At 49.6% G+C, this 27294-nt stretch overlaps 10 protein-coding genes across 10 annotated transcripts; 3 read left to right on the forward strand and 7 right to left on the reverse strand.

Moving 5' to 3' along the window:
• Positions 1 to 405: 405 nt before the first annotated feature.
• BU24DRAFT_384700 (lipolytic protein-like protein G-D-S-L family) lies at positions 406 to 1883 on the reverse strand (the record flags this gene model as incomplete). Its single annotated transcript, XM_033524852.1, has 6 exons — positions 406 to 776; positions 825 to 876; positions 943 to 1021; positions 1071 to 1181; positions 1227 to 1651; positions 1704 to 1883. The coding sequence occupies 6 exons, from the start codon at positions 1881 to 1883 to the stop codon at positions 406 to 408; spliced, it is 1218 nt and encodes a 405-aa protein (XP_033390521.1).
• Positions 1884 to 3472: 1589 nt separating this feature from the next.
• Positions 3473 to 4338, reverse strand: BU24DRAFT_405073 (uncharacterized protein; the record flags this gene model as incomplete). Its single annotated transcript, XM_033525679.1, has 4 exons — positions 3473 to 3820; positions 3923 to 4003; positions 4052 to 4151; positions 4322 to 4338. 4 exons carry the CDS (start codon positions 4336 to 4338, stop codon positions 3473 to 3475), a joined length of 546 nt encoding a protein of 181 aa, XP_033390522.1.
• Positions 4339 to 4828: 490 nt separating this feature from the next.
• Positions 4829 to 5355, reverse strand: BU24DRAFT_39286 (uncharacterized protein). The gene has a single exon (XM_033525175.1). It carries the CDS (start codon positions 5230 to 5232, stop codon positions 4945 to 4947), a length of 288 nt encoding a protein of 95 aa, XP_033390523.1. The 5' UTR covers positions 5233 to 5355; the 3' UTR covers positions 4829 to 4944.
• A 123-nt stretch (positions 5356 to 5478) lies between these two features.
• BU24DRAFT_405074 (family A G protein-coupled receptor-like protein) lies at positions 5479 to 7047 on the reverse strand (the record flags this gene model as incomplete). Its single annotated transcript, XM_033525680.1, has 4 exons — positions 5479 to 6423; positions 6472 to 6648; positions 6701 to 6725; positions 6776 to 7047. The coding sequence occupies 4 exons, from the start codon at positions 7045 to 7047 to the stop codon at positions 5479 to 5481; spliced, it is 1419 nt and encodes a 472-aa protein (XP_033390524.1).
• Positions 7048 to 12106: 5059 nt separating this feature from the next.
• On the forward strand, positions 12107 to 12844 carry BU24DRAFT_471314 (uncharacterized protein; the record flags this gene model as incomplete). The annotated part of the gene is made up of 1 exon (XM_033532685.1): positions 12107 to 12844. The coding sequence occupies one exon, from the start codon at positions 12107 to 12109 to the stop codon at positions 12842 to 12844; it is 738 nt and encodes a 245-aa protein (XP_033390525.1).
• Positions 12845 to 13718: 874 nt separating this feature from the next.
• Positions 13719 to 14726, reverse strand: BU24DRAFT_339480 (catalase domain-containing protein; the record flags this gene model as incomplete). The annotated part of the gene is made up of 2 exons (XM_033523183.1): positions 13719 to 14566; positions 14630 to 14726. The coding sequence occupies 2 exons, from the start codon at positions 14724 to 14726 to the stop codon at positions 13719 to 13721; spliced, it is 945 nt and encodes a 314-aa protein (XP_033390526.1).
• Positions 14727 to 16031: 1305 nt separating this feature from the next.
• BU24DRAFT_458064 (Pkinase-domain-containing protein) lies at positions 16032 to 18171 on the reverse strand (the record flags this gene model as incomplete). The annotated part of the gene is made up of 3 exons (XM_033531590.1): positions 16032 to 16940; positions 16995 to 17377; positions 17994 to 18171. The coding sequence occupies 3 exons, from the start codon at positions 18169 to 18171 to the stop codon at positions 16032 to 16034; spliced, it is 1470 nt and encodes a 489-aa protein (XP_033390527.1).
• On the forward strand, positions 18056 to 21962 carry BU24DRAFT_384711 (WD40 repeat-like protein). Its single transcript, XM_033524853.1, has 4 exons — positions 18056 to 18488; positions 18550 to 21242; positions 21292 to 21653; positions 21712 to 21962. Exons 1-4 carry the CDS (start codon positions 18331 to 18333, stop codon positions 21805 to 21807), a joined length of 3309 nt encoding a protein of 1102 aa, XP_033390528.1. The 5' UTR covers positions 18056 to 18330; the 3' UTR covers positions 21808 to 21962.
• BU24DRAFT_417830 (dolichol phosphate-mannose biosynthesis regulatory) lies at positions 21764 to 22639 on the reverse strand. Its single transcript, XM_033526822.1, has 3 exons — positions 22564 to 22639; positions 22423 to 22503; positions 21764 to 22328 (listed from the first exon to the last, which is right to left on the reverse strand). Exons 1-3 carry the CDS (start codon positions 22564 to 22566, stop codon positions 22149 to 22151), a joined length of 264 nt encoding a protein of 87 aa, XP_033390529.1. The 5' UTR covers positions 22567 to 22639; the 3' UTR covers positions 21764 to 22148.
• Positions 22640 to 22765: 126 nt separating this feature from the next.
• Positions 22766 to 25600, forward strand: BU24DRAFT_417831 (MIF4G-domain-containing protein). The gene has a single exon (XM_033526823.1). The coding sequence runs from the start codon at positions 22871 to 22873 to the stop codon at positions 25379 to 25381; it is 2511 nt and encodes an 836-aa protein (XP_033390530.1). The 5' UTR covers positions 22766 to 22870; the 3' UTR covers positions 25382 to 25600.
• Positions 25601 to 27294: the final 1694 nt, after the last annotated feature.

A 27294-nucleotide genomic window follows, 5' to 3' on the forward strand; every position in this document is an offset into this window, starting at 1 on the left:
CCCCTCCAAAACTGACAGCCTCTCACCTCACACACACACAGTATCATCATACCCATAATCATACCCACAAGAAGGGATACGGCATTGAACACTCGCAAGTGAGATATACAGAGTTCGGATAGCTTGGTTAAATCACCCCTCCCCATTCGCAATTCCCCAGCCCCCATTCATACAGTGGTTCTCCTAGCCTCTATCCCTTCATACATGTAGACATAAATGTAAAGATACGTGAACCGTGCGTGATATCTAAAGTCTTCAACATGCAACGTGATGCATCATGAGTAGCTGGGCAACTCGTCTGTTCCATCTAGATGTGCGAAATTGATACATGCACATCGATGTCTTATTTACAACCCGAATCCATTCTCCATACACTAAAACAGTTCCACACAAAGTTCCAACCCCTCAAGCCTTGAAAATCTCCAACGGAAACGCATCCGCCATAGCCTTATAACCCGCGCCATTCGGATGCAGCGAATCCCCGCCATGAAACTTCGCATCAATCTGACTCGGATTGCTCTTATTCTCGATAGCCTTCGAGAAATCCACCGTATGATCGAATGTCCCGCTCTCCAGGATCCACTTATTCACCTTCTTCCTCGCGGTCTCGCGGCCGTTGCCCGCGTAGCTCGACCCGCCGAACGGCGTGATGGTGCCGCCGATGGTCTTAAAGCCCGCTTTCTTAGCGTCCGAAACGATCTGCGTGAAGGCTTTGATGAGCTGGTCGGCGACGGAAGAGGCAGAGGAGTCGGGCGTGTTGCCGAGGTCGTTCACGCCTTCGAATATCATGACCCATTTTGTGCCGGGTTGGGTGATGGCGTCACGTTGGTAGCGAGAGAGGAGGGTAGGTCCGAGGCCGCCGCTTAGGACTGTGTTCTATAGTGGCGTATGTCAGTTAATTTGGGTTTGAAAGGATGAAGTGTAGTAATGGCTGGGACTTACTCCTCCGGCGGCCTGGTTGCAGACGGCGACGTTTGTGTAGTTTGCGGCTTGGAGGCGAGCAAGGACGAGGTCTGGCCATCTGGATAAAGTTAGCAAAAGGAGGCTGTTGAGATTTCGGGTTGGATTACCTGTTGTTCTTGTTGTCGTCACTGCCTCTTCCATCGGTGATGCTGTCTCCCAAAATGATGAGCGAACCAGTGTCCGTTGGAACATAAGCTTGAACGGCAGAAACGAAGTACCTGCATGGATTAGACTAAATCCAACTATATTCAGGGGTAACGTACCAATGCACCGATGCAGTCCCAGAAAATGAAGTAGCATTAACCTTATTACCAGCAACGAACCAACTCGTTGTCCTGCTCCCCGGATGTCCAGTAATGCTGCTCCCGCTCTGGCCTTGTTGGCTGTACAACGTCACGGCAATGTTACTCTGGGGTTCGACTTTGAAGTTGATCTCGTCGCTAGTAACCACCTGTCCCCTCGGGACCGTGAAGCTCGATTTGCCGCCGACAGTGATGGCTGCGAGGGGCGACTCCTGGATTCCACTGACTCCCGCGGCACCACCGGCAGTGAGAGCAACAGAACCAGCCGTAATAGGAAGATCGCTTCCGCCGAAGGTATTGGAAATTGTGATTTTGATCTTCGGTGCCCCTACGGACATATGGAGTGTCTGACGGAGCGTGGCGTCTTTCAGTACACCCCCGGAACTCTGTAAGCTTTCAGTACTGGACTATCAATCGGTTGTAATGGATAATACGTACGAACGGCGATGGCGGCATGTTATTCGACTCGACCAATTGCGGCATACTCGTCCAAGTGTTGACCCAATGGAAGCCATCCTGACGTTTCTCAACGGCGTCAACGGCACGACCGTGTGCAGCTGCTGGCAAAAGAGCCGCAGCCACGAGGGTGACTGCGAGGGATAATTGGACTCCGAACATTTGGGGAGAATATAGCCGTTCAACCTTCAGTACTGGACAATGAACAACAGAACGCAATGGGCCAGCAATGAACGCACTAGGCGTTTGCTTTTATAATGTTGGCACATGATGTGGAGTATTTATGATCCCGCGATCCGACTTTTAGATTGACAATGCGAAGTGGGACAATATATGGGGAAGGCGATATACGCAATTGCGATGATCTGTTTTGTGGGATGGCTGTTTGAGGGTAATTAATTGTCATAACGCGGGGTATATGAGCGACCGAGAAACGATGTGGAGCAGGTTAGGGCTCCTTTGATCCATCATGAATAGCCGGGACTTCGTTGAGGAGTGTGAATATTTGCCGTTGCAAAGTGGATCTCCTGACTTACAGGATCAAACATCGAACCAGTTGAAGTTGTTAAAAGCGTAGCGACAATTGATATTCATAGTAACAGTCACTGGCCCGTTTTTTAGAAGAAGTCAGCAGCATTCTCGCGAACAATTCCTGGAAGATCACCCACGCGTCCAATATATTCTCTCGCGCCTCAATTGGCGGAGCATCACTTCTGCCGAGGATGAAGACCCGACGTGTGGAGAAAATTCCGACAAAATGCACTCAAAGGCTGTTAGTAATTCCAAAAGTAGAAACAGGGACTTGTCTCTATACAGTAATGGTAAGTAAGACTGTAATTAGCCCTAGGGTCATTTATCTATTTATCATATTCGAAAACAGGTTACTAATTCACCTTATTTCTCGCTCAACTTGTTTTCAACTCCTGAAAGGGTTGAGTTTCCAGAATCAGATCCTCTATCTTTTGGAAAGTTATTTGTAGCTTTGAAACATTGCTCTCGCTCCTTCAAGCCACAATATCTTGCCCTTCCCCGTAAACTGGTACCAACGAATGCATTTCACTATTTATTATTTGTCCATCACGTGCACAGTCATTGAGCTTTATCTGTAGCCTGATCAATGCGAATCAATTCCAGGGTGTTCCAATAATTATCAATTGTGTTACCTGTCCGGGAGCGATGTCTCAGCATCTCAGCTAGTGCATTCAATCCTCATCTGATAAAACGGAGGATAAAATCCAAACATAGCCACGAAACACTAGCAATGATAGGGTGGTTGGTGTAAGTCACGGACGATACGGGAAGCCTATGATGAATAAAAGGGATCCAGCATAGTATCATATTTCCCATTTAGTCATTCACTGCTCCTGTGTTAGTTGTCCAAGCGGGTGGAATAGAGGACAGTAATCGGACTCTTTGTGCATATTTTCACAAATATAGTTGTCAATATGCTACACAAGCGATGAGTTCACTTGCTGCATTTGTAGTTATATAGGACGCAACATAGGAGGGAAGTATGATAGTTACCAAAATCCATCAACCATCACATCAACTTAGCCATTCCATTTCCAATGTTCAAATTTTAAAATGGATACAAAAATGCACTCCTTCACTGCCTTCTATAACACCCTCTCCACATCTTCCCTTCACAATACTCCTCTTGAATTACTCGTAGACTGACCACCCACTGATCCAGGGATATAGTATACCAATCAAACAAACAACCCATTCCCATAGCTAATCCGCCAAACCTCTCAGACCCTGAGCCATCTTAAAACCAATCCACCATTCGAACCCGCAACCATCCGACCAATCCCCTCCCACGCACCCACTTCCGTCAACCCGACATCCAATCGCTCCTCCTTCCTCCTACGCCTTGCCCTGTTTGCCCGCAACGTGCGCTGGTTGCTTGGTACTCGGAGGACGTGGACATGGCGCCGATCCGCGAGAGGCCAGCAACAAAGTCGAAAAGGTAAAGACGCTACCGCGGACGCTATTGCGGGTGGTTTTCCGGATCGACGCCAGCCAGGGCTAGGGCTAAGGAGTGACGTGCGACTGAGAGCGTCGCTGGACTTCAGCGTTCGTTGGTTTGCTTTGCCTGCCTATTACGAGTGTAGTTGTGGGGATTTTGCTGGTGCAGACAGGAGTGTAGACATTTACTGTAACAGGCAGAATCTTCTCGTCTCAGAGATAGATCCACGTACGAGTACTCCGACCGCATAAGAATCAACGTCCAATCTTCGCCGTGAAGTCAGTCGCACATAACAGCGCCCGGCGTGATCTACCTTTCGATAATTCGTATAGGTAAAGCCATAATAAACTTAGGTGGTTACCTGATAGACCTGGACGTCGGAACATCCCGCTACCTTTCTCAATTTCCACCACCCCTTTTCCTTAACAACCACCAACCCATGCATTGAACTTTCCGCTGTTCTATCGAGTGTTGTCTTTCGCTCAACAATATAGAGAAAGGAAAAACATTGTTTTGGAGATTTGGCAATTTTAAGCCTTCGCGCGGAAGCTCGTCCGGACGCGCGTGGCTGGCTAACATGGCGTGTCATCTCCCCAGCTCCAGCCCATCATGCAGGTACAGTTCCGCGTACCTTTCGCGCCACGCCATGTGGACGGGATGGATTGATCAGCGACGTGGATGTTGGATATTTGAACGGCGGGTGTGGCGTGGAATGGAGTGATTCCCATAGTTATGAAGACCATTATGTTGGGGGGAGATGTTGGAGGCGTGGTGGATGGGAGGGTCTAGATTTGTGGTGTTGCTTTTTGATGGTGGAGGGGTAGGGGGCAGGGGAGGGGAGGGTTGGAGAGGACGTGAGGCTGAGTGGTGTTGACGTTGAGGTTTATGGGGATGAGTGTCGCCGGGAGATGGAGCGCGGTGAGTAAGGTTATGATTGTGATGTGACTATGCCAGTTGATTAAATGTGTACAATATGAGATATCGACGTAGGCATCGTGAATTGGTAGATTGTCTGAGAACATGCTTGTCAGACGACACACCAACAAATGCGCGATACAAGATATTATGATTTAAACAATCATATTACACTACATCATCACCTACATACGCTGCTGCGCTTCCAACCATGATATGTGCCATTCAATCCCACCTACAAGATCAAAGCGCGCCGCAAGATCACGCGAATCGACGAATTCCCAACAGCGGCTAACCGCATCATCGCATATGCCCTCATGACCATCATCCTGTAAGACGTCAAAGTGCTTCCTTCCTTCCTTTCAGCAGGGAAGACGTCCTCCTCGCATACTTCCTTTCCCATAACATGCGCCGAGCACCTCGTTCATAGTCAACGAACCAAAACGCCGGAGGGATATCAGCCGTACCCAATTCAAAAGAGAAACCCGAGGTCAAAACCGATATGAAGGGTATTGTGCGCGAACCGACAAAAGCTAAACAGTTCAGAAGATAGGCATGAATATAGACATAGAAGAAAACAAACGTTGTTGTTACATTTGACGACCAGGGCTGGCGCCGTGCATGCATAGGGGGGATGGCGAAGCTAAGACTCGACGACGACGGCTACGGCGGCTGCAGTGGCGAAGGGAAGGCGTCCAAGCAGTGAACCAACCAAACTATGACGAGCGTGTGCGGTCGTTCCCCACACATGATGCAAGGGAAGTCCGTCGCACGTTGACGACGCCATGGTTGCACGAGGGCTGCTGGACGACATCGAAACTGGAGCGGAGGGGGTGGCTGGGGTCCTTTCGCTCCATAAATGACGCGCTTTTCTCATCGACCTTGCTCCTCCTGGTGCGACGGTCTCGAGAATTCGCTGCTAGATATCCGCGACGGGAGGCGTTGGGGGTCGGTGTTGAGCATTTCGCGGAGCGCGATCTGGGCTTCCATGTCCATGGGATCAGCGTGGTGGTAGGGAGTGTCTTTTTCGATTTGTGACTTGGACTGCCGGGATCGCGGGTGCCGTCGCTGGGCTATGTATTCGAGGGTCTCGCGGTAAGCGCGTTTGCATTCGGGCCATGTTGTTGACATGTAGATTACGGCGTTCCAGAAGCCTTGGAGGGGGAGGACGAGGGCGGAGGCGAGGTTGAGGCCGAAGATGGGGTTATCTTTGTGGATGAATTGCTGGAGGCGGTTGACGGTTGAGGGCACCCAGACGATGAACAGTGCGGCGAACATGAGGAATGAGACTTTCAAGTAGCTCCAGGCTGCTAAGTTGCCGTCTCTTATGTGGGTGTGGCGGGTTAGCGATCCTCGTTTCCCGGTCGATGACTTGCGCGATACGGTGGGTTCGAAATCGTTGTTGGCGCTGATCATGACTTGGTATCCCCTGCCTTCTTCGTGGTGAGCTGGTACAGGGTCTGTTATTTGAGTGACGTTGGATAGGTTCCTCGTGCTGGAGAAGGAGTCGCGCGACTCGTTGGCGCACATGGTAGGCTGTGCTGAGATCTCCGAACCGATGGTCTCGGTAGTGACACGCATATCGACATGCTTGACGATGTTGTGGGGTTCGTTGAATGTGAAAGGGTTGGTGATGACATGAGTGGTGGAGTCCGTTCTCACGGGGTTCGATAGTGACCGGAGTTCTGCCCTCTGTCTGAAGATGGTGCGCCCAACATAGACGTAAATGGACAGTGTCATGGTGATGACGAACCAGACGGGGGCATAGAACCACGCGATTCGCATCCACTCTACTCTTTTGTCAACCCAACACCAGATCTACGGGTAACGTCAGTCATAGTTCAAAGAATGTGAGCTTTTACGTACAGTTGCGCCGCCAATGACGCGATCTTTGCGGGAGTGGTCGAGAATGAGGTATGCCAGACACGGAGTGAATGGTAGGCCATATGCGAAAAGAAGATACCACTTCTCAAGTCGGTGGAGGCGACGGATATCACAGCTGCTCTTAAATACTATCAACACATTGAGCGCCATGCAGAAGACCTAGCCAACTGATCAGCATTGATTCAATGAAGGGGTTGTACGTCTGAATTACCCATAGAGAATCTGCCATCATAAACCTGTCTTCTGTAAGCAAAGTCCCACTAGAGGAGCGCATTTGAATACATACCATTGAATGAAGATACCTTGAAATCGGCAGAGCGTAGAAGGAGTTTGGCCCTTGAGAGGCAACGCAGTGGTTGATATCATAGTAGCGACATTGGCCATGACGTTTCCGAAGGACGCATAAAATACCAATCGATTGATCGGCTTCCTGAAGTATTTCCACTTGATGAAGGTGACCATGATGTAGAAAGAACCAAGGATCGAAAACACAGACATCGTCCTTTCTGATATTTGTACCGCCATCACCTGGCTAGGCGTGAAAGGTTTCCTGGCCATGTTGGCGGTGGTCGAATTGGCCGCTTTAGTTAGGACAGTGGATGCCAACGAGAGACCGCCCGAGCAGATTGCCGGATAATTCCCTGGAAGCGGTATAAAATGTCGCAAAGGATAGTTCAGCTAGGGACTCGCATGGATTTGGGTGGTTGGAGGCCAGAGGGAAGTGTACGGAGTGCCCCAACAGAGGTTCTTGCGACTGTTGATCTTCGCAGTACGATGGTGTTTGGTAGAGCGGCACAACGTCAACAACGACGTTATTTCCAAGACGAAAGCGTTTGCATATGAAGGTCCCAAGTAGAATTCGTCGCGTAGAGGCGCGTAAAGGTGAAAAGGCACCGTCTTGACGTTGGACCTAGCGACGAAGGTATTCCGAGACACAAGTCGTGCCGAGGAGGCCGGGGATCTCAGGAATGCAGGCGAGCTGGAAAGAGATCTCAACGGAAATGTTCAAATCCGATGGGGGCGCTCTTCTAAGGTTGCGTACAGAGTGCTCGGGTGTCTCCAGGAATTTGAGCAAGGGAGTACAGCATAGGTAGGGAGGGAGCACAAGTTCTGATGATGACCCTTTTGAGGAACGTTACACGGCCTAGAAGGGCAAAGGAACAACAAAGACGCCAAAGTGTGCGTTGAGGCCCTTGGTAACGGGTATCTAGAGCGGTGTGGAAATAATGAATTGACACAATAAAGGACGTGTTAGTTGCGAGAGTGTACTCATGGATATGGGTTGGCGGTTAGAGGTGGAACAGTGATGCGGCAGCAGAGAGCCTCATTGTGCAACGCACGAGGTACAAACATGGAGGGGACATCTTTGTATTAGATCCCCAAGACGTCAGGGCCTTGTTTGCAAGCGTTTGACCCAAATACCAGGCGACAACATCGTGCTATTCCTGCACTTCAGCCAGGCGACATGGTGAACTAGGATATGCTGCCATGTGGTTCCCCAGCGGCGCCGCGGTGCACAGTTTCAATCGCGCATCCAGGCTGATACTGCCGCGACAGTTAGTGGAATGGAAAGTGGGTGTGTGACGGGGCATACTCCTCAGAGCAGAATTGCAACTAAAGCCATAAGCAGCAAGCCCCCGTTTGGATGCGAATAGGGTGCGCGTGGTGCCGTTGGAAGTTGGCAGTGAGTGTTGTGAATGGATGGGAGATGAGGTGTGGCTGGCCGTTCTATTCGAGTCTCGAACCGACTAAGTGGCATATTGAACCAACTAAGGCCAATTCCATTCACACTTTTACAATACTCTCCAATGGCCCTTCAGAGTCTACGCCGTACTTGCTCTTCACAGGCTGATAATGACTACCCCGTCATCGATTGATCTCCCTTCCTGGCTCGCTACCGTTGGTCATGCCCATGCACTGACATCCGCAGACTGGCAGGCATTGTCCCGCCGCCCTAGTTCCTTCAGACGCCCTCCAGACCTTACTCGTTATTGTATACACCAATGACCGAAAACGGATTCGACTAACTACCTGTTGGCGTTTTCTATTGTTCTTTATTGGCGATTGTCGCTATTATGGCGTGCTTAATGAGCCTGCTATAGCTGCACTGTCCTCTCCCTCAGCTTACACTTTTGGATGTAGGTACATTGTGTACTGTCGTAGGAATTATCAATTCTGTACTGAGTGTGATATGAGTAAATAATGACAGCACAGTTTTAGTTTGTCTTCGGTGATGCTCGCATATCCTGGGCGTTAACGGCGAATTGGTGGACATTACATTCAACTCCAATTCCAATTCCACATCTTCCATCTCACTCATCACGAAAGCGAAAAAGCCAATCGTATAACGATGCTTCATGCAACCAGAATGTCAAAAATAACAACGCGTGGTGGCTTATCCGCTGCCATGTGCAACACCGAAAAAAAATAAAAAATAAAAGAATAATGATGACTCTGCGCATCGAACAAGGCATCTGCCAGTTGTCTTTGCTCGTGGCGTAAGTCCCATGGCTCTGATTAGCATAGCCTTCCGCTCGCCGACCGACGCCGCCGTGAGATCCAGCAGACTAGCAGAGCGGATATCTTCGCATTGAACCATAATCTTACCGAATCTCACTCACATATTGGATGGAGAAACAACAAGGACCAATGCCCCCACGGCCATGGGAGTGGATCACTTGAATAACGCAGCCAAAGAGAGAATAGAAAATTGCTTCCTTGTCTCACATCGAACATGCACATACCGCAACAGTGATCATTACTCACGACGGTGAGTCGACAATTGAAAGCGATATCAAAGTCAACGTCTTACGTCTATTCTCGGCTGAAATGAAAATCGTACGACTTATTGAAAAGCCATTCAGATGTAAAAATCCTTGGAAGGAAAAGGGTGCAAGAAGACCTACCTAACTCGCAAGATCGACGTCGAAGGAATACCTAATGGTTGGGGTTGGCTTGCTTCCACCCGCATCCGATCCTTGATCTCCACTCCTGTCATCTCTAGACCCGTATTTCCCCGCAGGATTTCCCCTTACAAAATGTGGGCCATCCATGGGAAATCACATCAATATCAAATGTTCAATATAGGGCCATCCCAGCATCTATCGATAATAAAATCCCTTCATATTGCTGTTTTCACCTTGTTCCGTCACCCGGGTACCTGAGTTCAACCCAGGATCTCTGCAGCAAGCAACGCCCAGAGAAAGTTCAATTCTTTAGAGTTTGGAGTTCTCCCTCGTCTTACCGGGGACGAAATTATATCCTTGCACCGGGTTGGCTGTGTGTCGCTATGCGTTCAACAGCTCATATTCCGACCTGTCAAGCTCGTGAAGAAAGCCCAGCTCCCTCCATCACACCTCGCATCTCCATACCATTTCCGTCGCCGAGCAGCGAAATACTACGCGAGGGGAAGCTTTGCTAAGACGCTGACCTGCATTGACCTACCTCGCCTGCCTGGCATCGCAAACGAAGGCGGTCAAAACGTGACGGGCGACGCGAAACCTACATAACATGACATAACTGTAGTTCATCACATAATCCGAGACTGCATAGTGTTCGTCTCGCGCATGCACGCACGCATAAGGAAGGTAAATGTACATTATCGTTCGTCCAAACGGTCGATACTTACATGGCATGTCGTCCTTCGACCTCGCCCTCGACACTCGTCCTCTGAACTCTACTGCTCGTGCATTCAGCCTGCGCCGTGAGCGTTGACTGATTGACGACGCTTGCATATGTGTATGTGGGTGGCGCCGTTCGAGAAACCTGAATTGCTGATCGGTTATGACTCGCTGGCGCGGCTTTAGGTTTACATTTTTGCGGATGAACGATGCACGGCTGCGTTCTGAATCGCGTGCCGAGTCTTCGGCAACAGTCAAAGGTACTGTTCATAGGTCACGCGGGGCACATTGTAATGCAAGTCTTGGTGACGGATGTGGAGCATTTGCAGTGTTGACATAGCACGGATGCGTTATTCGCTGATGAGGGGGGTATGTGCATATCGCTGCATGTTAGCGTAGTGTCAATAGGCGACCGCCTACTCAGATTTCCATCGGCATTGCCTCGAGATATCATCTAGAATCTCTTGAATGTGGCACATTGAATCGTCCTGTGGGACTTTCAAGTCGCTTCGCCTTGAGGTGCAAGCTCTTGGAGGAACTTTGCTGCGCCGCTGACTAGAGCATCGCGAGTGTAGTGGTGTTCTCACCGCAAACTCTGTTATGTCTGTGTATTGAACGAAGACTCTGAATCATTGCATCTGCTCTTGCACTAAAGAGAGTTGGAACGTCGCGCTGTTCGCTTGCGAGCTTCATGAAAGTGCTTCTAGACCCAGACTACCTAGCTTTCGAAAAATGTATCGTCTAGCCACATAACAGTGCAAATCTTTCACTGCTCTATAGACCTACAGTGGTAGTCTATATTGTATCTTCTATACCAGGAATAGTTACCAGAGCATGTAATCGTCCAATCAACAGTCCAATGGCCTCTCGAATGGGCATCGGGGACAAGTTTGACACGCTTTACCCTCATACGCCTATTACTCTTTAAGTGTCTTTCTTCCTCTCACGGCTACAGTTTCTTCGTAAGCCACGTGATTACAACGACAAGCGGGTCTGACGGCAGGATGAGGAAGACCATTGAGGCCTCGAGTCTGTGTTCCTTTGAATTGACTCCCATTATACAGTACTGCTCGTTCTGTGCAATAGTACAGTACAGTGTATATGAATGCGAGCAGCAAAATGCAATTTCCTTAGAGCAGCGACATAGAGAGCTGCGGAATAGAAAACACTGCCACCTCATGATGTGACCTAGTAGGCTAGAATGAGGCTATTCAGAGGTCACGTGTATCAGGAAAGCACCAAAGGAAACAAGAAACGAGGGATCTGTACTTGGGAGAGGTCAAATCATATCCACCAAGCTTTCGAGGAGAATCAACGAGGGCGATTGTCTGTCAACCGTACCTAATTTCCAATAAAGTTCTCGTCTGTGATGTGGTGTGCCTTTCTTGAAAGCGCCTATGCGCAACTACAATCTTCAAACGTAGACCTCAGACGAAGAAGACGCCGAATGATTCCACTGATATCTCCGAATTATACGTCAAACCTGGCTTGCTTCACACCGCAAGCTTACAAACTTACCTAACTCGCCTAAGCAATCATATATCGCCTTCACTAAGATCACATCGATCGATACGTTGATCCAAGGTTTTACTTCTATCTGTTGATAGAGCTGAAGTGAAGCTAGAGAGGGACTCTATAGGTATATAAACTAGATCCCCTCCCATTTTCTCTCAATTACTTTCTCTCTTCTTCTTCCTCTTCATTCCTCTCTCCGACTCTTACCACTACTTTCCTCAACAGCACTACTTGCGGTGGTTATCACTTCAGTATCATCCCCCAAGTGATCTCTACGAGAGCCATCTCAAGCGATCACCTTTGAAGCCTCATATTCAAGCCCTTTGATAGTAGCGACTCACCTTCGATAACAACGAATCAACCTCTTCGCCACTTCAGTATCACCCGGACCAGGCAGAGATCCGCGCTTCATTGGGACAAATAGGCAAAGTAACATTGTTACACGCTGCTGGCATTTAACAAAGTCTAGATACACTCCCATCATGATCACTATGGAACCGGACTACTTCAGATGCACCCTAGAGGAAGTGAGTAGCCTCATTGAGGAGCTGGAAGGAGAATGGAACTCCCATCTCCGGGAACGCCGAACAAATATCGAAAAACAGGAAGCGCTGGGTCAAGAGTTGACAGAGTATTACGCGAATTGTCAAGATCTCGAAAATGAAATACAATGGCTTCATGAGGTGAAGCGGAGACGCTCCCAGCAAGCCGAACATTGCGAGCGAGAGAAGCGCCAACACATCCAGGAAAACTGGAGTCATGCAGATAAGATGGTCAAGTTAGAGGATGATATAAAGTTTTTGCATGCGTACCGGAGGACACTCTTCGGTGGAGAATCATTCTCTCTAGTGCTTGATGAGGAAACCGCCTATGAAGAATGGACTCGAAGGGCGAACCCAAAGGAAAGAAATAGGGTATCGATGGAGGAGCTCGCCAATTCCATGCGGGCGCTTCGTGAATCGAGTCGCAAAAATGGCACGTCTGCGGGAAATAATGAGGAAGTACCGGGAGGTGATGACGAAACTACCAGTCCGGATGTCCCAGCACAGGACGACAACCTTCTCAAGGCCGAAGGACGATCTATAGTGCACGGAGTGAACGAGGGACATCTCGTGGACCGCAAAGCATACGCGCAGATCCATCCGGCACTGCAATTACCAAGTCCAGATGCGGCTGCCTCACTCGAGGAAAAACTTCACCATTCGCCCTTCTTCCATTGAACACCAAATGACGACTATCGACATCCCCAAGCACCCAACCGACACACCACCAGACTCCCCTTCAATAGCCCTTGGTCACCAACTGGACCCACCCATCACCACCTCATGCCATTCGGTGGTCATATTCCCCATATTTAGCACATTCCCCTATCACCTTCCCATCCATTTCCCATTCAAACCCCTCGGCCCCCAGAAAATTCCCCTTATCCCCTCGAAAATTCGCACCCAAATCAACGATACGACATCGCCCCAAAAGAGATCACACATAGCATTGCCCAGCTATCAATGGCATACACGGCGTTTAGGCCGCACACCCGAATAACCCTCCCCATTCCCAGTCCCCATTCCCAAAAGCACATTATCTTTTCATGCGTCAAGCATGAACGAACACATCCATTCAGACAGAAATACATATATCCATCAATCCATCCGCCAAGAGACCAAACGTGACTAAACTTTTTGAAATCATGTTCTATTCTTCTGGAATTTATCTTGTGGATAGACACAGCGATTCAATTGGCATAGTATAACAGGTTTTAACTAACATCGCGGAAGTCTCGTCGATTGTACATAGCACTCACATATGCGTGCGTAGGGTGGTTTTGTGACTATTTGTTTCTCGACTTGAGAGCTCATTCTCGAATATTGCGGAGACCGAGAGGAACATTGACGTTTAAATTTTCAAAATGTAGCGAAAGTGAATAGATTAGGTATGTATTTTCGAACGAAGGAATTTGAATATCAAGATTGTTATTATTAATCCATTATTATACGAAGCACTGTGAGCATACGTTCTGGTACCTGCATGTGAATCCCCCACTCATTACTTTAAAATCCTACCAAATTGTCATGAAAGGGGAAAAAAGGGAGAAATCTACGCCTCCCTCCTCTGCCTCCCGCTAATAAGATAAATATTCGCCCTGATATCCAACAACGGATCCTCACTCGACAGCAACCCCTCCGTCCTGGGATTCGGATCGAAGATGACCTTCTTCTGCTCGTCCAAGCTCTCCTGCTCCCCGAGCGGCTTCTCCAACTTCACCGTGCCTAGCTCAACCACCTCTCTGTCGTCAGGCCACAGAACGGTCGCGTCGTTCGTGACGTCTTCATCCTTCGCAAGCTGGACCACGAGTTTGAACTCCACAGGCTCGGATGTGACGCGGGAGTTGATCTCGGAGAAGAGGTAGTTGTCGTCTTTCGTGCCGACGTCTGCCTCGGAGAGGACGTGGGTGCCGGAGACCGGGATGAGGCGGTAGCGGCCGTAGGTTGTCTTTCCAGAGGGGGAGACGAAGCCGATGGCGTTGATGGCCCAGTAGGTTTGCGTGGCGAGGCTCACGGGGAAGGGCTTGGGGTCCTCGACGAAGCGCTTGGTTTCCGGGTGCTCGGACAGGAATTTGCCTGTGGCTTCTGGGCCGCCGCCTAGGGCGTGCAGGAGGCCGAGGAATTCGGGGCCAGTGCGGACGGGGAAGTACTTGGTGGAGTGGGCGATGATGTCGGTGTGAGAGCGCTTGCCGTCGGGGGTGTTGGGGAGGTGGAAGCGGACCGCGATGCCTCGTGGATTGGCGTTGGGGTCCGTGTCGGGGATCTTGGGGATGCCGGTTGAGGAGGAGAAGCGGACTGTGATTGGGGTTGATGGGGTGTTGAAGTGGTGGGCTGTTGTGAGGTTTGAGGCTGCGGATGTGGGTGTGAATGTGCCGGTTATAAGTTGGCCCTTTGCGTGTGCTGGAGGATGATTAGTTCAAAGATTGTGATGGAGTGACGTGGAGAAGAGTGAGATATTCCTACCTGGACGGAAGCCTGGGGGCGTGCCAAATGCAGCTTTCATCGTGTCGATGATGCCATTGCTGGTCTCGAGGGTTTTGGGGTCGCTGGAGAGAGGCATGGTGTTTGTTTGTGTACGTCAAGTCAATCCACAACAACTATTGATGATAAAAGCTCAGTTGTATGTATAAGGTATCTTGAAGAAGTCAAATTAATAGAACTGAATGATTGCTGAGGGCATTCAAACTTCATTTTGCGTTTCTCGTCCCCTCCCTTTATACTCACGACCAACCCCTCATTCCAGGCTTCAAGCACCTAAGAAATCCCACCATTGCGCCAAAGAATTGCGATGCGACATAAGCTCTTCCCTGCGACAGCATCCTCCCGCATCCGTGGCTCTTCAAATGTCGATGCACTCATTGGTGGGCCGCGTTACACCATCCCCTTGGTAAGTAAGCTGCACTACGATTACTAAATACCCTGCAGCAGTTCCTTTATCTCAAATACCTTACCCAACCAATGGCGCGGTTGCTACGGTATTCGCGAGGTATTTAGACGCATTTGTCATGAGTATTGCGCATTAGCCTCGATGTTGGAACGGTCAAATGGAGGAAAGTCGATGATTTGAAGCTGGGATTGGGCAAGGCGGATGGAGCTGGATCGGACTTCGGTGGGTGGGCGGGCCGCATCTGGTATGTTTCTAGAAGGATTTCTGAATTCAAATCGCCTTGACAAAGCGGGGCGGGTTGTGCTCATCAGGGTTCTAGTCATAAGAGACATTTCGTCATTGTTGGTGCTACTCGTTTATGAAAAGTCATCTTTCTATTTAGGTGATTAGTGGAAAAGAAGATATCTCGTAGCACATGTGAATTTACCAATCGACTGGATGACACATTTACCACATATGGATAAGCCCAGCATTTCGTGAATACCTACCCAGGTAATTATCATCTAATTCCAAGTACGAACATTTGGAATAGTATTGTTTCAATTTGGAAACTCATCAAAGATAGAATTAGACTGTCGTTATCATACGTCATATTTGTAATTATGGAGTTGCATCCCCGCAGGTAGTAATACGAATCGGAATTGTGCTGCCGTCCTGCAGCGGAACTCGGATGCATCAAATGCCAACATTGCCCATAACGGATCAAAAAAGGAAAAGGTATCTTGGAGAGAGTATGATGTCAAGAAACAAGAATGTCCAGTAAAAATCACGCCGTATCTGCTATTTATTGGTCTCTTGCTTTGCTGACAGAGTCGCTGGACAAAATAGACAAGTCCTCTCAGTACGGATCGGCTGGCCCTCACAGCGAATGCCGACACCTGAGGCGTTGGGCAGCGTATGTTGCACCCCCAGGGGTTTGGCAACCGTTCCAAACAACTCACACTGCGAGAGATCTTTTATGGTATTCGGGAAAACCAGCTAATATGCGCCTTGGGGTACCTGGTAACCTCCCATCTGTTGCGCCTGCTGCTGTTGGGCTTGTGCCAGAGCTTGATCATGCTGCCTTCGCGGAAGGTCATTGAACCAAGGATGGTTCAGTGCAGCCTGCGCAGTAATGCGCATTTCAGGACGTAGCTGAAGCATGCTGTTCAATAGGTTCAAGCCAACCTGATCGACCTGGGGAAGGATAAGGCGGAGATCCTGGGTTGCAAAAACATGGAAGTTGCCCTTGTACTCTGGAAGTTGCGAGATTCCAGGCCATGATCGCTCAGAAGGCGTGCCCATCAACCTGAAGATTTTTTGCAATTGGTCTTCGTTGGTTGTTCCTGGGAACAGAGGACGCCCGGTGTACATCTCAGCCATGATGCAGCCAGCAGACCAGATGTCAATGCTTGTATTATATGTCCGGCTTCCGAGAAGAACGTCTGGAGCACGGTACCAGAGTGTGACGACCTCATTAGAAAATGTGTTTACAGGGATGCCGAATGCTCTTGCTAGACCGAAATCGGCGAGTTTGAGCTGGAGACGGGTGTTGATGAGGAGGTTCTGGGGCTTTAAATCACGGTGCAGAACGCGGTTGTCGTGGCAGAAAGCAATGCCCTGGAGGAGCTGGTACATGAACGATTTGATGGTGGCGGGGTCGAGTGCGCCACGGTCACCGCGGGAGTCCATGTATCGCTTTAGATCCCGATCCATGTATTCGAAGACGAGCATCAATTTGTTCTCGGTATGAATAACGTCATGGAGAAGAACGATGTTCTCGTGCTTCAGCTCCTTCATGAGAGAGATCTCGCGAATGGCGGTTGAAGGTGTGCCTTCCTCGGAGTCTAGATGGATCTCCTTCAACGCAACAAGTTCGCCGGTCTGACGGTTCCGTCCCTTGAACACCTGTGGCAGGGTTAGCACTTGCTACTCAACTTTACGCATACCACAAAAGCATACCGTTGCGTATGTTCCCTCACCCAGCTTTTCCAATTGCTGGAATGAGCTGGGATGCCTTCTGTTATCCATGTTTGGTGTGAATGGAGGTTCGCTGTCCCCAAGGTTTCTGATGCTGATAGATGAGTCGGTGCGATTTGCGACGGAGAGAGTGCCGGCGTGCGTAGGTCGTAGATTGCCGGGCGGCGGACGATCAGTGAATTTAGGGTCCCAAAGGATGTCTCCCGCGGTGGTGAGCTGGCTGGCTATCTGTAGTTGTGTTGAGGGTGCGGCGATGGTGGCGGGAAGAGTAGCACTGGTGGGGGTGGGAATTGATTGAGCCGTTTTGACGATGGGGTGGAGGTTTATCGAGGAGGAGAGGGATCTTCGAGTCGAGGCAGGAGTGTCTAAGTTATTATACTTAGACGTGCAGCGACAGCGAAGGTGGAGGAGGTGGAGGAAGAGCGAAGGAGTGGATACTTGTCGGCGCGTAGGACGTAGAGGATTATTGGAGGTCGAGGCGGCGGGCGATGAAGACCGGATGACTGGACTGGGAACGATGATGTTTCGCGCCGTTTGGTGGAGCTAAGCCTTTTTGGGTTCCATATCCCTACCCAAGAGAGTTACTATTTACAGGTTTTTGAAGTGCGTACCTGAGCAGAATGCCTGGCTGCTTCTCTTTCTGTGTTACTATACGCAGGTAATTAAGATGCTCTATTCTCGATGCTAATTTAGAGTATTATCCTCAAGGCCTATGGGCTGTGTAGGAATCAGATGGACGCTTTGGCATTCTGGCCTTCGTCTCCACATACACAGGACGAGTACCTATTTACAAGATGATCACATGAAGACGACCATATTGTCGACGAATATATGTTGAAAACGCATCTGTACATCGACACAGTCAGGTTTTGTTTGGATTAATTCCGGTCACACCCACGACTAAAGAATCAATGTTACGGTGTCACCTCATTAAAACAGTCCTATCATTCAGAGTACGTGAGCACGTGATTCTTGGCTTACGCGATTCCGGAGGTGGAGCTCTCATTGGATCACTGGCAGCTCCGAGCACCTCACCTTCTTTCGTCACCGTCACCACCACCAAAAGGCGATCATTGAATGTGAACCTACCCTGCAACTTCGACCTAACCCGCGCTGCTACCCTCACGAGAGTGTCGAAATGCGAGCAGGCCTCTACCATCGTACTCCGAATATTACAAAGTTGCCCGACTGAGCCTTACGAACGCTCATTCGTTAGCAAAGACGACTTCGTTACCGTTTGCCCCTCGAATAGCACATCTTTCAGAAACGAATTGATCCATACCACGTTTTCCCCATAACTCCCCACTCGGTCCGTGACATGAAAAATACAATATATGACCGCCTTTTACGGCGGGAACTAGGCTCTCTTGACCACTATCCCAGCGTTCGCGGAGTCTACGGTGATCGGCGTTGGATTGATGAACTTGATATTGTAAATGAATTGGAAGGCCACCATGGCTGTGTCAATGCCCTAAGGTGAGTCTACAGTGTCGTTGCAGTCACGGGTTTGAATGATCTTGCTCACTGCTTGGTATAGCTGGTCTACCTCCGGTCGTCTACTTGCCAGTGGCTCCGATGACCATCGAATCAACATTCATACCTATAGCCCCGAAGACTCCACCTCGCAATTCAATCTCACAACGTCAATATTAACCGGTCATCGATCAAATATTTTCTCCGTGAAATTTATGCCATATTCGAACGACAGAACGATCGTTTCTGCCACCGACGATGTTCGTATCTTTGATATAGAACACTCCGGTCATTCCATGTATGGCTCGTCTTCGTCCAGGCCTGATCGATCATCTCAACCGAGACGGCGGGTTGGCTTGCATGCTGTTGATGGAGTCACGCTGACCGAGGGGGACACCAATGCAAAAGCATTCCGGTGCCATACCGAGTCAGTGAAGCGTATCGTGACTGAAGACAATCCCTTCTTCTTTTTGACGTGTTCAGAGGATGGTGATGTAAGACAGTGGGATATTCGTCAGCCTGCGAGAGCATATCCGCCTGGCATCGTCACTCCGCGCTGGGCATCTGAACGTGGTGCCAGTGATGACGTTCCCGCTCCGCTCATATCGTATAGTAAATACAGGCTTGACTTGAACACTGTGTCCTGCTCTCCGTCGCAGCCACACTACATCGCGGTTGGCGGGGCTCACCTGCATTGCTTTCTCCATGATCGGAGAATGCTGGGTCGAGATAGACTCGGCGAAAGAGGTGCCAGGCTGTCAAGTCCGGGTAATTGGAACGACTCCGACGATCACCTCCTCGGCCAAGCAACCCAATGTGTGAAGAAGTTCGCGCCCAATGGGCAGAAGCGCATGGCTCGCAATGATAACGGTCATATCACTGCATGCAAGATCAGTGATGCCAACCCCAATGAATTAATTGTGAGTTGGTCAGGCGATTGGATATATAGTTTCGACATCCACAGGAGCCCTGATGCAACGGAGGATTCTGCTGATGCCGGTTCCTCTACTTTGATACCACAAGGCGATCAACAACGAGCAGACATGCTTCATGATGGTCGTAAGCGGAAGAATTCAGACACAGATCGAGGATCACAGCGGGCTCGTTCCCGTCAACGTACGGAAGACTCGCAAGGATCCACGAATGAACCAGACAATCTCGCACTAAGGGTCAATTATAGCAACGGCCAGAGTGAGGAAATACCGATAGAGCAACCTAATAGCCCGAATGAAGAAGCGGCACTAGCAAGTACTAATCATTTTCGCATCGCGAAGACGGTTCTCAAAGTTCGGAAACAAATCTTCAACCTGAATCCGGCAAAGGCTTCTAGCATGGCTGTTGGACCAAGCGAGCACACTCCTAGTTTCACAACTGTACTTGGCTTCGCTGCTTCTATTCTTCCAGAAATGGATGACATATCTCGAGCCTGGCGTTATCCCGTCGATCCTACTCGTTTGGATATCGCGTATCAGAATGACTGCCGCGCCAAACGTGATTCTGCTCGTCGTTTCGTACAAGCAGCCGGTACCCTTGCTCGAGTTCTAGGAGGACAGCTTCGCACCGGCGGCAATGGTGACGCCATAGTATCACGATACTTTTCTGTTATTGGCCAGACCGTTTCGACATCACGTCCTTTGCCACGGCGTGAACAATTTGGATACGATTTCCTGAAAGCCATCATTCTCTGGTTGGACAGCGGGTTAGGTGCAGTGGTGGAGGGTTTCTCCAGTCCTAGCGATAATCCAAGACTACCACTTAGGACCGACTCCGATGTTGACGACATTGACGACCTACTGATTCCGTATCTTCTCAGTATTGCGAGCGATAGCCCGGTTGTGGATGTGGATGTCTCGAGGTTTGCAAGTGATGCAACGAGGATACTTCATTCTTCTGAGAAGGCTGCCGTGATCACATTCGCACGAGCTCTCAAAATTCCATTCGCTGATCTGACTGGAGCATTGGTTCCGGCTGATGGCACTTTGGCGGAGCATCACGCAGTGCAGGATCGCAAGACCGCAATCAGTAAATGGGCTTTCAAAGTTGGAAGGGGAGTGTTGCTGAATGCTACCAAGCACGTTGACTTTCAATTCGTGGACCAAGCTTTCGGTGGTTCTGGAGACATGACCTCTGAGATCCGTAACCAAGACCAAGAGGTCATGGAACAGCAAGAAGATATTGGTACATCTACAGACGACGATGACAATATGGTAGTTGACGTGCAGGTCGTCGACACGGACGGCCGGTCCCTGGGCTCTGCCCTAATATCGAATCCCGAATCTGCCCCTCTGCTGGGCACTCGTGAGTCTTCATCGACGTCCTCCGATGATGAAGGACTCCCAGATCTCGAAGATCCAAGCGACGAAGGCGAAGATAGTGACGCCAATGTCATTGAGGAGGCAATCGCCGCAATTGCGGACAATGAGGATGACGGACCGCACGACGACACAGATGAAGACGAGGATGTTGATGAACATGGGCTATCTCGAACACGTAGCGGCCGAATTCTCTGGCGCTCTGACTTTGACCGAAGCCGCAAACGAGAGAGAGTTGAATCGCATATACCATGCAGCCCTCATACCCGTGTGTTCTCCGGTCATTGCAACGTGAGAACCGTCAAGGACGTAAATTTCTTCGGCTTAGAAGATGAATACGTTGTCAGTGGAAGTGATTCGGGACATGTTTTTATATGGGATAGGAAGACCGGCCAACTTCTTAACATTTTGGAAGGAGATGGTGAAGTTGTGAATGTAGTGCAAGGTTGGTACCAACATTGTTGTATGCTTCAAACATTTGCTCACATAGATAGGTCATCCATACGAACCAACAATGGCTGTCTCTGGAATCGACCATACCATTAAGATCTTCTCTCCCGATGCACAAGCACAGAGGAATGCTCGAAAGGGTATTGGCGTTTCTTGTTCAGATCCTGGCCTGTCTACGGTCAGCTTCCGGCGACGAAGACGAACGCGTCCGCATCCCGACACTGTGGAACCTTCCAGCTCACAGGGTGACGAGCAAGACAGTGGTGCAGAAGAAGACAGTGAAGAGGAAGACATGCGTGTTGCTCCCAATGGACTCCCAAGCAAGAAACGTATGCATGATGAATACAAGATCATCAGCCAGAACGACCTGGATCGTAAAGGTGGACAGGAGGACGCAACACTTACGGTGAGCTCATGCCCCAGTTGATGTAGATTTGTAACGACGGAAAGCTGACAATAACTAGAGAGCATTTCTTATGCGGGTTGCGCGAGAGTTGCACCAACAAGGTGACGGCGCTACCATCATGCTCGAAAATCATGACAACTGTAACGTCATGTGAGAGGTACAGAAAGACCATACGGACCATCAAAATCAAATCCCGTGTGAATATAGTATCTTTATTTCGCAACAACATAACGAAGAGAGATTCAGCTTGGATAATTTTGATTAGATAGTTTTAATACTAAAACATTCCCAGGAAAGCTATTTCCATTGAGACAGAATTGACCATACATGACAGCTGACCTCTTGACGTTACTCCTCCCAATGATGTTGTGACCAAATCGCATTCTTCCAGCAGTCGAAAAAGCAGACTGGTTTTCCTCCGCTCCGGACACCAGGACAGCTCCACTGGCGTTTGTCCAACCCCTATTCAACGTTCCAAAACAATGTAGCTCTTGTTTAAGTAGCCTTCTTCTGCTTGGCTTTCAAGGCCTTCTTCCTGTTACTCCGTATCATAACAACTGAAAGGAAGCTTCCAACAACGGTGGTTCCGAGGATGATGAGGATGACAGGGATACGAATGGCCCAGACACGTGGAGGGAAGAGCGAGTGGAGGGGATGGTCCTCGTCAACGAAGGGCTGTTCAATGGTGATTAGCAATTGAAGTCATGATATCTCACGTCGAGGCATAGAGATTTGATCCTCAAATATATAGCCATCGTGGATGTCTTACCATGAAAAGTGTCCATATCGTGTAATAGAGGAAGACGGCGGTTGCTGCGATGAGCATGCTGAGTCCAACGAGACGGTCGAGCTACAGCATCTTAGTATTTACTCGGATGCAAATACTCTGCGAATAATGTTCGAAACTCACCATCTTGTCGGTTTAGAAGAATTCAGATAAATATGGAAGTTTGTCGAGTCTTCCCCTTAACTGGACCTGGCTCGTGTTCGCTGGATGTTTAGGTCGGAGCGCCAAGAATACTGGGAAAGCTGCCCGGAGGCCGGAGTCAGTTTCGCCGACGTGAGCTAAAGTTTCTCGCGACATCTTCCAACGCCTCCCCTTCACAACGTCGCGTTGTGGCCACTCACCGTTTCACTATTGTCCAGCGGATTTGACGTGGATACAGGAGAGGTCTGCGCGTTCATCTGACGTCAATCTTGTCCTCGCCATCACCAAAATGGAGGTCGCATCTGCCGTACGCATTCCATCTCCGGAGCCAGAGCTCCCATCTCCAGAGCCAGCGCGCAAGCGTGACCGCTCGCCGTATCAATCCGGGCCATCCAAGCGCTCCCGCAGAAACGATCGCGACGAAGATGGAGACCGGCCGCGCGAGCGAGCCCGAGATCGTGGCGATGACCGCCGGCGAGACCGCGAGAATGGTCGCAGAGGAGGAGACGAACCCGCGGACGACGATGCGCGCCTCAAACTCTTCCAGAACGCCTTCAGCTCCAGCAGGAAGCTGCCCATCGACGACTCCAAGACCCGCGCTGGAGGCGCCTACATCCCGCCCGCGCGCCTCCGCGAAATGCAGAAGTCGATCACGGATAAGAAGAGTGCGGAGTTCCAGCGCATGGCCTGGGAGGCCCTGAAGAAGTCTATTCAGGGTATGATCAACAAGTGCAATGTCGCGAACATCAAAAACATTGTGCCTGAGCTCTTTGGGGAGAATTTGATTAGGGGAAGGGGTCTGTTTTGTCGTTCGATCATGAAGGCCCAGGCAGCAAGTTTGCCATTCACGCCGATCTACGCAGCCATGACGGCGATTATCAATACGAAATTGCCGCAGGTTGGAGATCTCCTGGTGCGTCGGTTGATCATACAGTTCAGGAAAGCATTCAGGCGAAACGACAAGGCGGTTTCTGTGTCGAGTTCGATGTTTCTGTCACATCTTGTCAACACCCAGGTCGTTCATGAGATCATCATTGCTGAGATCTTGCTCCTGCTTCTCAACAAGCCAACTGATGACAGCGTCGAGATCGCGGTGTCGATCATGAGAGAGACCGGCCAGTTTTTGGAGGACATGAACAGCGCCATTTCCAACGCGATCTTCGACCAGTTCAGAAACATCCTGCACGAGGCAGATATCGACAAGCGAACTCAATATATGATCGAAGTTTTATTCGAAGTCCGGAAAAACAAATACAAGGATAACCCTGCGGTGAGAGAGGAACTTGATTTGGTGGAGGAAGAAGACCAGCATACCCACAGACACACCCTCGAGGACGAGCTCAAGACTGAGGATGGGCTGAATATTTTCAAGGTCGACCCAGAGTATGAGGAACATGAGGAGCAATACCAGAGACTAAAGGCCGAGATCTTGGGCGAGGAAGAGGGTAGCGATGCAGAGTACACCGATGCTTCGAGCGACGAGGACGAGGATGACGAAGAAACCAAAGCTATGGAAGTGAAGGACCAGACGAACGCCGATTTGACCAATCTTCGACGACAGATCTATCTTACCATCAAGAGCAGTGGAGGATTCGAGGAGTGCGTTCACAAACTTATGCGCATCAATCTTCCACATGGTCTGGAGAAGGAGCTCACCACCATGATCATCGACAGTGCCGCCGAAAACCGCACGTATGAGAAATTTTACGGGCAGATCGGAGAGCGCTTCTGCAAGTTGAATCGTATGTGGGCGGAACTCTTCGAGGACAACTTCGTCAACTACTACGAGACCATCCATCGCTTGGAGACGAACAAACTTCGTATCGTCGCCCAGTTCTTCGCACATCTCCTGGGCTCCGACGCCATCGGGTGGCATGTATTCTCGGCCATCAAATTGAACGAGGAGGACACTACTTCAAGCTCGCGTATCTTCATAAAGATCCTCTTTGAGGAGCTGATGGCGTCTCTGGGTCAAAAGTCCGTGGTAGAGCGATTAAAGGAGCCAACGCTGCAGGAGAGCTTGACTGGCATTTTCCCAACAGATGCCGACGACCAGTCCAAGACCCGTTTCGCTATCAACTTCTTTACCGCGATCCAAATGGGTGTACTGACAGAGGGTATGCGCGAGTGGTTGAAGAATGCCGCCCCGAAGCCTGCTCCATTGCCAGAACCAGAAAGCGAATCAGACTCGGACAGCGTCTCTTCCTATTCCTCCTACTCATCCCGCTCCCGATCTCGTTCACGCACGCCAGCTCGCCGACGACGAGACTCACGATCAAGCTCACGAGGAAGGTCCTACAGCCGTAGCCGATCACCCGCTCCCAAGAAGGGCAGGGGCCGCAGCCCATCCTACTCCTCCAACTCCAGGTCTCGATCACCAGCACCCCGCAAGAGGAGATACTCTTCTAGCCGCTCGCCTTCCCCGGCACCTCGCCGCAGAGGCGGACGAGACCCCTCAAACTCCGTATCACGCTCTCGATCTCCCGCCGGCAAGCGTCGCCGCTACTCGACCAGCCCATCCAGGTCTCCATCCCCAGCTCCACGCCGTCGACGCAACTCCAGCACTCCGCCTCCCCCACGTCGCGTCCGTGATTCAAGCAGCCCGCCTCCTCGACGACGAAGAAGCTCAAGCACACCACCTCCACGAGGCGGAGCCGCTGCGCCAGGAAGCGCAAACGGGAAACCCAGCCGTCGCCGTGGTGGGTCGTCTTCTCGCTCGCGGTCACCACCACCCAGGAGGAGGCAGTACTCCAGCTCTGTATCACGCTCGCCACCGCCTCGAAGACGTGCGGATTCGTGAAAGAATCACAGTTCGTGTAGCATTATTTGCATCGAGGCGGGTGTAGGTAATTGATTGTAAAGATTAAGATTGTTTCACATAAAATACATCAGAAATATCGACGACGCAGGGAAGTCTGGAGAAGGGACTATTATGGTGACTATTTAGCATCTCATGGTTTTGGGAAAGCGAATTATCAGGTTGATGAAAGAATCTCAAAATACATTATTATAACTCTTATACTTCACACCTATTTCTTTTGATGATCGTGATGCTTTTGATATTGTTTGAGATCATCGGGATGAAAATTTCTGTTCATTCTTCTCTTGGAGATCGGACCGATGTTGATGTTATTGTAAGATAGTTCACGAACCACTCCGAAAGGACGATACGAATACTTTCGTCATGCGCCTCTTCTCTCCCTTCCCTAAGCACTCACATCATTCACCATCTCAACCTCCCAATACACCCCTCAATAGTACAAAATGATAGTGTCCATAGCCATCGAAGACCAAAACGTCTCCTTGAACCACCCACACCCAACCTCCCCTTCTTCTCCAAACATAGCTATAGCTAATGCACGTCACAAATACGCAGAGACATCTTGACCATCTTTGCTCCTTTTATGGCTCATCTGTAGATGAGTAAGAGTGAGACCTGTGGAAAATCTATCCTTGTCTAATAAAGTGACCGTTCTTGGGCCTATAATTTGCCGACTTTGAGCACGTATGGAATTCTTTTGTGGCAGATGCTAGACTGTTCGAAATCTTTTCGTGTGATTACGTCCAGTAGAAGATGACACTTAGTGCTATGGTGCTAAATTGTAACTACGGCATGGCATCGTTTGGTAAATCTGGATGATGTTTGTAACAACCCCAAATACTCGTTACCGGGTCAATTTCCACACACCAACAGGGAAATTCAGAGTGCCACGCTGTAAGACACCGAACGATAGGGTAGCTCAAGGTATGATAATGAGGTTAGTTTGACTAATGGCAAACATGCATGGTTGGCGGGCCTCCGGGGGGTAATGCATCACGAAATGAACCCGAACGTCACAAACGATTATAAAGCGATTGCCGAGACAGTCCCGGAAAGGTCAGTATAAGTGAAGTGTAAAAGTGGTGTAGAATGGGGCGATGAAAAAAAGGTCAGAAAGGAGGAAACGTTTATCTGGTAACATTAAGGTTGCCGCGAGGAAAGTGGACCTGACACCCTTCAATTACATCTGGTATTGTCATTGCTTACGCATCCCGTTGCGGAATTATCCAGTCTGATCCAACGATTTCTCAGAAGTAGTGTAGTGATTTTGTCGCTCGACTTGACTTCGATGTTAAATTGATCAGAGTATCATTGGACATGAATTTAATTTGCCTCATTGCCCCAAAAGAAGAAGGCTTTGACTACGAACGTATTTACTGACCCCGAAGAGCCCAATATACGGTAGTTCCAGACATCTTCCATGGCAGAGATCCAGCCACATCTGGTTTTACCGAGTAACTAACATAGAGGTCTTTAAGATGGGTCCGGAGACACAAGTCCAGTGCATCTATCTGGGATTTTCCGACCAATAGTGACTGATTATAGTGACAGGAGCTCTTGCCGTACAGACATCTTGGTTTCTTACAACCTCCACACAAGTAATATAAGCAATTTATCAAAACACCCACGACAAATTCCTTAGATGGGTGTTAATTGAGTGCACATAGGCAGCAAAACTAAAGAAGACCCGGTAAGAACACTAGGAACAAATTGCTTGTGTCAAACAGTACTTGCATTGAGTTCTATCCTTGACTTGTGTGTGTGCAACAACTGCAAGACCTATATAGATTCGTGATCCAAACGAGTGTTTTCCTCCACTGTGGTCATGTGTGCTTAAATTGGGAGCAGTCGGCATGACCGACCGTTCCCAAGTCTCAGGAGTCAGCACGCGT

The sequence above is a fragment of the Aaosphaeria arxii genome (genome assembly GCF_010015735.1).
Source record: "Aaosphaeria arxii CBS 175.79 unplaced genomic scaffold BU24scaffold_1, whole genome shotgun sequence".
In the NCBI taxonomy this organism is placed as follows: Eukaryota; Fungi; Ascomycota; class Dothideomycetes; order Pleosporales; genus Aaosphaeria; species Aaosphaeria arxii.

What these genes read in the sequence shown, in the direction of transcription:
- BU24DRAFT_39286 (XM_033525175.1), bottom strand. Translation starts at nt 5,232, where the DNA reads ATGCATGCACGGCGCCAGCCCTGGTCGTCAAATGTAACAACAACGTTT.
- BU24DRAFT_384711 (XM_033524853.1), top strand. Translation starts at nt 18,331, where the DNA reads ATGAAAAATACAATATATGACCGCCTTTTACGGCGGGAACTAGGCTCT. An exon ending in GGCTGTGTCAATGCCCTAAG is followed by an intron (nt 18,489 to 18,549) that starts GTGAGTCTACAG and finishes TGCTTGGTATAG; the next exon opens with CTGGTCTACCTCCGGTCGTC. An exon ending in AGGAGGACGCAACACTTACG is followed by an intron (nt 21,654 to 21,711) that starts GTGAGCTCATGC and finishes GACAATAACTAG; the next exon opens with AGAGCATTTCTTATGCGGGT.
- BU24DRAFT_417830 (XM_033526822.1), bottom strand. An exon ending in CGATATGGACACTTTTCATG is followed by an intron (nt 22,329 to 22,422) that starts GTAAGACATCCA and finishes ACCATTGAACAG; the next exon opens with CCCTTCGTTGACGAGGACCA.
- BU24DRAFT_417831 (XM_033526823.1), top strand. Translation starts at nt 22,871, where the DNA reads ATGGAGGTCGCATCTGCCGTACGCATTCCATCTCCGGAGCCAGAGCTC.